Source organism: Trichosurus vulpecula, chromosome 3, assembly GCF_011100635.1.
Source record: "Trichosurus vulpecula isolate mTriVul1 chromosome 3, mTriVul1.pri, whole genome shotgun sequence".
In the NCBI taxonomy this organism is placed as follows: Eukaryota; Metazoa; Chordata; class Mammalia; order Diprotodontia; family Phalangeridae; genus Trichosurus; species Trichosurus vulpecula.
The window spans coordinates 198,600,335-198,608,254 of record NC_050575.1 but is presented as its reverse complement, the minus strand read 5'-3'; the positions used below and the strand labels follow the sequence as shown (position 1 = coordinate 198,608,254).

The 7,920-nt window shown below is 44.0% G+C and overlaps 1 protein-coding gene across 1 annotated transcript; it reads right to left on the bottom strand.

Annotated features, from left to right (window-relative positions):
* Positions 1-2,212: 2,212 nt before the first annotated feature.
* LOC118844993 (transformer-2 protein homolog beta-like) lies at positions 2,213-3,043 on the bottom strand. The gene has a single exon (XM_036753010.1). The coding sequence runs from the start codon at positions 3,041-3,043 to the stop codon at positions 2,213-2,215; it is 831 nt and encodes a 276-aa protein (XP_036608905.1).
* Between the last annotated feature and the right edge of the window lie 4,877 nt (positions 3,044-7,920).

Genomic DNA, 7,920 nt, shown 5'->3' with positions numbered 1-7,920 from the left:
AACCTTTTTGGGTTACAGGTGTCCTAGGCCAGTATTATCAAACTCAAATACAACTCAAGAGTGTTGTGGGTTGCATGCAGCCCACAGGCTGTGTGTTTGCCAGGTCTGTCCCAGACCACGAAGACAGCTGAAGTTGCTATATGTTGGGCACATAATTTCTATTTTAGAAAATTTTGAGAGGTTGTGAGGATCTGAGAAAATGTCTAAGTCTTCATCTTGTTGGTCACCTATACAAAATCTTTCCATGAGTAATCCATATGTAAAATAAAGTGAGGAGTGCATTAGTCAGGAATATGAGCTTTTAAAAGCAATATTCAACAATTAAGCAATCTTTATCAGCTCACAATTTACTGAAAGTTGCAAAGAATGTCAGACCCTACTGTGCCTATTCTTTGTTCATTATGACAAAACATTTGATTCAGTAGGGCAGCATGATAACGCACAGAGTCTTTTGCAGAAAGGTGGCTCCCAACAAGACATCAAGATCATTCCTTCACTAAGGATCCCTTTGAAGATGTGATAACAGAAAGAACTCTATTCAATGACCCTCTGATGATAAACCTCAGTCAAGCGCTATAAGCTCAACAAAGATTACAGAGATCCAGCACAGAGTCCAGGATGAGGAGGGGCTCTCTACAGATGATCAAGTCCTCCAGATGCTCCTGTTTGTGACTGACATTGTGACGGCTGCAGCAAGTGCTAAGACACTGCAGAACCTCCTGGAAGAGATCTGACATCTCTCAAAGAACTGATAGCCATCTGTAACAACAATTTGGCTAGCAGCTGCTATAGGGGTGTAAGACCCAACAAGACCAGCAACAAGAGCTGCCAGCACAGGTTCTTTGATCTGCTTTACTAAGAAAAGTAACTTTAAGGGGCTAACAATCTCACTTTAATCAAACATATATATATATATATGTACATATATATATATATATGTACATATATATATATATATGTAAACTCGCTTAGTTCAGAAGGAAAAGCCAGCACCCCGAACTTCAGAGCAAATACAAGTAGAAATTACAAACATCAACAGACAGATCGTGTCTGATTCAAGTCTTAATTCATAGTTACCAGGGAAGCATCAACATTACAAGCTCAGGGGCTCTTAACAACGGCTGCCCAGAGTCTCCACATCAACACTCTTCCATGAGTGAGAGCCTCAAACAAAACGCTAACCTCTGAGTTTTTTTTAAATTAACTTTATTTAAACATAGTTCTGAAAACAGTCGACTGAAAATCAGGCCTCCTTGGGTAAGCAAAAGGATCTCAAAGTAGGTTCTGAAATTTAACAGGCAAAATCTTCAGTTCACTCATCAAACTGCTGATGTGTTCCTTTCTCCCATCCCTTATGAAGCACCCATTTTGATCTGTAATCTAAAGCCCCAAAATTAAGATTACACTTGTGGTGGAATGTCCCGTCACTCACTGATAGCTAAAAGCTCCACCTCACCACCTCCAGAAGAGCCTCGTGAGGCAGATGGGCCTTCTTGGAGGCCTCCAACAGACTGTGACTATTATCCTCACTTGCTATCTGCACAGATTACATAAAGGCTTGACAAACAACATTCAGACAAGCAGTAAGCAATTGATGGATAGAAATACCATTAGTTCTAATACTAGTAATACAAAGTTACACAGTATTATAATCGTAACACTCAGTTGCAGACATATTAAGTATGGTGCTCTCGAAATGGCAAGGGTGAAAGGGCATCTGATTTTATTTTCCACATACTAATCTGAAAATCCAGTTTTCTAAGCATTGATGTGGTGAAAAGAAAAGTAGAAATCAAACTGTTTATTGTTAGTTTACCATTTGGAGGCATTTTACATATATGTTAAATCTTCAGGTTATCCTGGATTCAGTAGAAAAACCTTTTAAATGAAGTTTTTGTACAATAGCAACTTCTCAGCAGTCAAATTTAGATTGTAAAAACATACATGCAAAACATATTTCTCTGAAAACACTTAACTTTGAACAAGGCACCAAACTACACAAATGCAGAATGAAAACAGCATTTCAACTCCACCAAAAGTAGTCTTCATAAATGGTGTAAAAGTCACCTATTCACTAGGCACTGTTCACTTTTAAACAGGAGACAGTAAAGAAATATTGTCCACAAAACAAAATCACATTTCAGAAATCCACCATCTTCATGCTTTAAAAATAGCTAAGAGGTGAATAAGATCAAGATCGGGATCGGGACCGTCACTGGTAACCCCAACGACTGTAATATGGGGATGGTGACTGCCTCCAGTAAATCTGATCCCTGTCTCGAGCAGCTCTCCACCCTCCTTCTCCTCCACCTTCTCCTCTGTAGGATCTGCTGTAACAGTCACGGTCATCATAGCTGCGATGGTAGCCTCGGCGGGTACTGCCATAAGCACGTCTTCTCGTGCAGATTCCAGGAGTTGAGGTGTGGGGTCTTTTTGTTATAGAAAAATCCACTCGGATCCTCCGCCCATCCAGCTCCATTCCGTTGGCACGCTCTTTAGCCTTCTTGGCGTCATCCGCAGCCTCAAAGTGGACGAAGGCAAATCCCCGGGAGCGCAGAGACTGCTGGTCATACACTATGGACACGTCTGCAATCGGGCCATATTCGGAAAATACTTCTCTGAGATCCCGCTCTGTGGTGTACAGACTCAATCCGAACACCCCGAGACAACAGCTGGTATCAGGATTGGCTCGATTTCCCACGTGACGCCTACGGGTAGACAGTGGAGAGTGACTGCGGCGAGGTCGCCTTCGGTAATCTCGACTGTATGACTTGCTGGGGGACCGTCTGCGGGAGCGGGAGCGAGAGCGAGACCGAGGCCGAGACCGAGACCGTGATCTGGCTGGCTGCCTTCGAGAGCTTCTTTTGTATCTCCATGGAGACTCAGACGTGGACCTCGACGTGGATCTCGACGTGGATCTGGAGCGCGAGGAATCCTCCTTGGACCGTGACCTTGCAGGGCTGTGGCTCTCGGATTTTCCAGATCTGTGGGCACTCCCACTTCTGGAAGCAGAACGGGATTCCCGCTCGCCGCTGTCGCTCATGGTGCCTCGGGGTGCCTCCGGACTGCCTCGCTGCCCTGTCCCGCTGGATCCGCCTCCGCCGCTTGCCGCCGCTGTCTCAGCCGCTGCCGGTGTCTGGTCAGTCCGCTGCAGACTGACCTCTCGCCACTGCCTCTGCGTTGGCGAAGCTCTCTCTAACCTCTGAGTTTTTATATCCTGTTCAGGGCCTGAAGGATTCACACCTACTCTGTAAAAGGGTATGAACTTAGGGCTTTACACCTAGTTGGCAAAAAGGTATGTGCCTGGAACTTTGCACCTAGAGAGACTTAATCAAAGGCACCTAATTAATTTAGCATTCTAAAACAGTAAAAAAGTCCCACCGTAATTGCCAATACACCATACACATAGGAAAGATGAAATGCAACAAAGAACGCCTCTTGCTCAGATTTCAACAAGTGGTCATTCTGAAGAACATGAGCAACAGATTGCATGTCTGGGACATCTACAGAGTTAAAAAAGAAAGAGAAGAGAGGGCTGTGTTGCTTTCAGGAGCCTATATAAAATTTCAAAATTGATTTATGTTGCAAGGTGTTGAAACTCTCAGGAACTCAAGGTGAACATCACATCCACCATGGAAAGGAGCACGGTCAGAATGAGCAGCTGAAGCATCAGCGAAACTAAGTATCACATCAAAAAAAAATCAGATATTAGATGCAATGTTCCACTCTCATAGTGCCCAACCTTTACAAAGAAATGGAGCAGGTACCGTCTTTGGGGTTCTGCCTGGTCATTACAATTCCACACATTTAGTTTCATCACGGTTCTTTTCATCAACATTGTGGTCCTCTGTTTCAACAATCTGGCTAGCAGCTGCTGTGGGAGTGAAAACCCAACACAAGCCCAACAGCAAGCATGCTGCCAAAGCCCAGGTTCTTTTGATCTGCTTTAGTAAGGAAAGCAACGTTAAGGGGTTGACAGGCTTACTTTAATTCAGCATACAAATACCATTCACTTAGTTGAGGGGGAAAAGCCAGCACCCTGAACTTCAGAACAAATACAAACAAATCACAAACATCGACAGACCGACCCAATGCAATTCATAGTTACCAACACCTAAGTTCAGCCCCGGAGCTCATAATGAGAGCTGGCCCAGAGTCACTCGAGCCACCATGGCTGTGGGTAAGAGCTCTGAAAAAGAGAACGCCAACCCCTGCTTTTTTTAAGGGTCAAGGGTGAGTCACACATTCAACTCACGCATGTGACCTAGAATCGTCACAAAGAGGCGACTTAAACCCATGTGGTCTAAAAGCCTCTGATGTTCCAAACATGTCACTCAAACTCATGTGTAAACTAGGCCCTCCCGTGAGGCAAGGAGGTCACCAAGGACTGCCAATTCTAATGAAGGAAACAAAGGCCAAACTCTCCAAGGGCACTTGGTTGAACTGAGTGCTAAGAGCCCATTTTGTTTACCAACACATAGTCACATATATGATTGTCCCTGCTTCTGCTTTACTTCACTTTACATTAGTTTATATATGTATTCTCCTACTTCTCCGTAACAAACACCCATTTTTTCTTACAGTGAATCAATATTTTATTACATTCATGTGCCACAATTTATTTGGCTATTCCCCAGTTGGTAGATATTGACTTTTTCTTTTCCCCAGAACTGGATACTCTTTAGATCTAAAAGAGATTATCTAGTTCACCTCCTTCGTTTAAAAAATAATAATAGCTAACATTAATTTACTGGGTATGAGGCACTGCGCTAAGCACTTTAATAATAATAATTGCTAACATTTATATAGGATTTGCTATGTGCCAGGTGCTTTACAATTATTATCTCATTGGATCTTTACAACAACCCTGGGGGATGGGTGCTACCATCATCCCATTTTACAGAGGAGACATCTGAAGCAAACAGGGTTTAAATGACTTGCCCAGGGTCATACAGCTAGTTAAGTGTCTGAGGGCAAATTTGAATTTAGGTCTTCCTCCAGGCTTGGCACTATCCACCGTGCCACCTAGCAGAAGAGCTAAAGTTCACAGAGTGAAAACCCACCCTCTATCTACAATGCAGACTCCTCTGCCCAGCAATTAAAGCTCCTCACAATTTTTCCAGTCTTGTTTCTTACTATTCCTCTTCATGGGCTATCTGTTTCAGTAAAACTGAACTGCTCCCTGTACCCATACATGACATTTCCCTTCTACCTCTCTGGCTCTGCAGAACTGGTATCCCGTACCTTATCTGGAATACTCTTTCTCATTACAGATGCTCTGCCTTCCAAGCACAGCTCAAGTCTACCTTCTCCAGAAGTCCCAGCTCGACCCTCCCACTCGTTGGCTCTTCCTTTCTTTGGAAAATACTCCTAGCACTTTGATTAATCTTTTCATTTACTTACCAGTGTAAGGGTTGTATCCCCCACTGCCACCCTGCCCCCAGAACTATTTGCTTTCTCTTTGTATCCCAGGTCTAGTACAGGTGCTGCCCTTCATTTGGGAAGTACTTACTACATTTAGCTGAATCGAGTTGAACTTGAAAATTCTACAGGAAGTAAGCAGCACATCAACTGGGGAACCAAGACACTCCCACCTTTAGTGCCTTGCACTAGAAGCCCTCTTTTAGGTTAGTCAACATTCTGGAGACACCGTGGAATCACTCAGGCTGTCCATTGCTCCCATTCTCCTGGGACTCATACCCTTTTCTGACCTTACGTTTTTATGCTACGTTTTGCATAGGAATCATCACTGGAGACATACTGCAGCCTTCTTCCCAGCACCCACGTTTGTTCATAGCAATGCATAGTTTCCCAAGGGGCATCCAGTCTGATCTCTTCCCTCTATGCAACTTTAGCTTAGCTCATTGTCTATCTGTGTACCTGGGGAAGATATGTGTACTGATGGGCTTCTTCCACCCACTAGTAATCCAACTACATGTCATCATCTAGAAGAGAGGTACGCTATATTGAGCGTGGTGTAGTAGATAAGAGTGCTGAACAGGGAGTCAGAGAGACCTGGGTTCAAATTCTGCCTTGTACATTTTGCTACTTAGTCTGGGCAAGTCACTTAACTTCTTTTCGGCTGTTTCCTACTCTGTATAACAGATACAGATAACAGCTCCTACTAACGTAGCCTTGTTGTTAGGGTCAATAAGGTAATATTAGGAAACAGGACATCAGGGAAGATGCCGGATTGCAAGGGGTCAAAGACGGATGAATGGTGAGGACTTTGAGTCAGTGTGTATTTTTCAACCTAAATGATATTTCTTGGGAAGGAATAGAAAAGCTTTCTCTTCCTGGCCCCGCCCAAATATGCAAACCTGAAGCTACTGACTTTCAAGTACGGTTACTGAGTAGTTATCCTGGGGCTGACCAGGACTAAGAAACTTCTATCCCAAGATGGAGCTGTGGTAGTGGGGAGGCTCAAGGTGATAATCCGCGTGTTCCCTAGAGATCGCAAATCGTGTGACTCCGAAAAGATCAGACTCTGCAGCAGCTTTCCTCCATCACACATCACTCCCCCCTCCTCCATCCCCCACCCCTGCTCCTCACCCCAACTATGATGCTGGGGTTGCAGATATGTAGAGAAATGGAAACCAAAATTTCTCGGGATCTGGTAGTATTTTCTTTGTTCAAATCTAACCGAGATCATTCTCCTCTGGGCCTATGGGCCGTCTCTCTCCCCCTCTTCCATTCACTCTAGTCTTCTTCTAGGTCTCCCCTTCCCCCAAATACCAAACACTTCCCAAGCCCCTTTTAAAAACAAAGAACCGCCCCCCCCCCAAAAAAAAACAAACAAACCAAAAAAAAAAAAAAAACGACTAACTTGTCTTCCCCTAACCTACTCGCTACCTGATCAGGCACTTCCATTCAGCTGTCAGCCTGTCCCGCCCACGTCTTTAAGCATCCCTGAGTGTAATAGGTGAACGCCAGGACAGAGGACTTCAACTCTGCAGGCCCAGGTGTGAGCTAACGTTTAATACATGCTTTTTGTGAGTACATGATTTTTAAACTCTCCCCAGCCACCTCACGAAGCACAGGTTCCTTGATCTCCCCTACTATAGAGACTCCACGCAAAGCCTTTCTTTCCAACTCGGAGTGGAGGGTTTGAAGAACTTTGGAGCCTTACACATTACTAGCTCTGACCCAGAATTTAATACCTCTGGCAAACCTCTCCCAGACACCATTAACATCCCAATTCAAAGCCAAAGAATATGTTTGAAGAGGACTTTTCCAATGTCCTGAACCCAAGTCTTCTGATAAAGTCCATTGCTTTTTTCACGACCTCCTAGTAGAATTTTTTTCCTTAACAGAAAATGTAGGAGTGTCCTTCCCTAGACATTTTGCCTAAGTATAAAATTCAAACCTCAGATCTCTCAGGAAGTTAAAACTTTGAATTGACACCATTATTCTTAGACGGGTTTTGGCACCTGGAAAGAATGCAATATAGGGAGCCAGGGTCTTCTATTTGGTAGTTTCATGGAGATACAAACCCCTACTTCTCTAGCTAGCATCATGGGAGCTGATGCTATCTGATGGGGGCCATGGAGGCCATGTCTGATGGGCCCTGTGGGATACCTGGGAGTTAGTGGTGGCAGTTTGGCAAAGAACTTGGAGGATCTGAGTAGTGAGAGAAGGCTAGGAGGGGGAAGTGGGACTTGAAGGATAACTAGGATTTGAAAAGATGGAGAGAAGGAAGAAGAGTATTTCAGAGTTGAAAAGTTTGATTCAAAGATCTGATGAAGAAATGGGCCTGGAGTTTCCTGAGGACCATGAATAGATCATCCTGGCTAGGATTCATGTTGAAGAGAGGCAAGCAAGAAGGTTGTGAAGAAATTGTGAAGACCTTTGAATGGTAACCTAATGATTTTGGAGTTTATTTTGTAGACTAAGCAAAGGAAAGACATTACCTGAGTGCTA

What these genes read in the sequence shown, in the direction of transcription:
- LOC118844993 (XM_036753010.1), bottom strand. Translation starts at nt 3,043, where the DNA reads ATGAGCGACAGCGGCGAGCGGGAATCCCGTTCTGCTTCCAGAAGTGGG.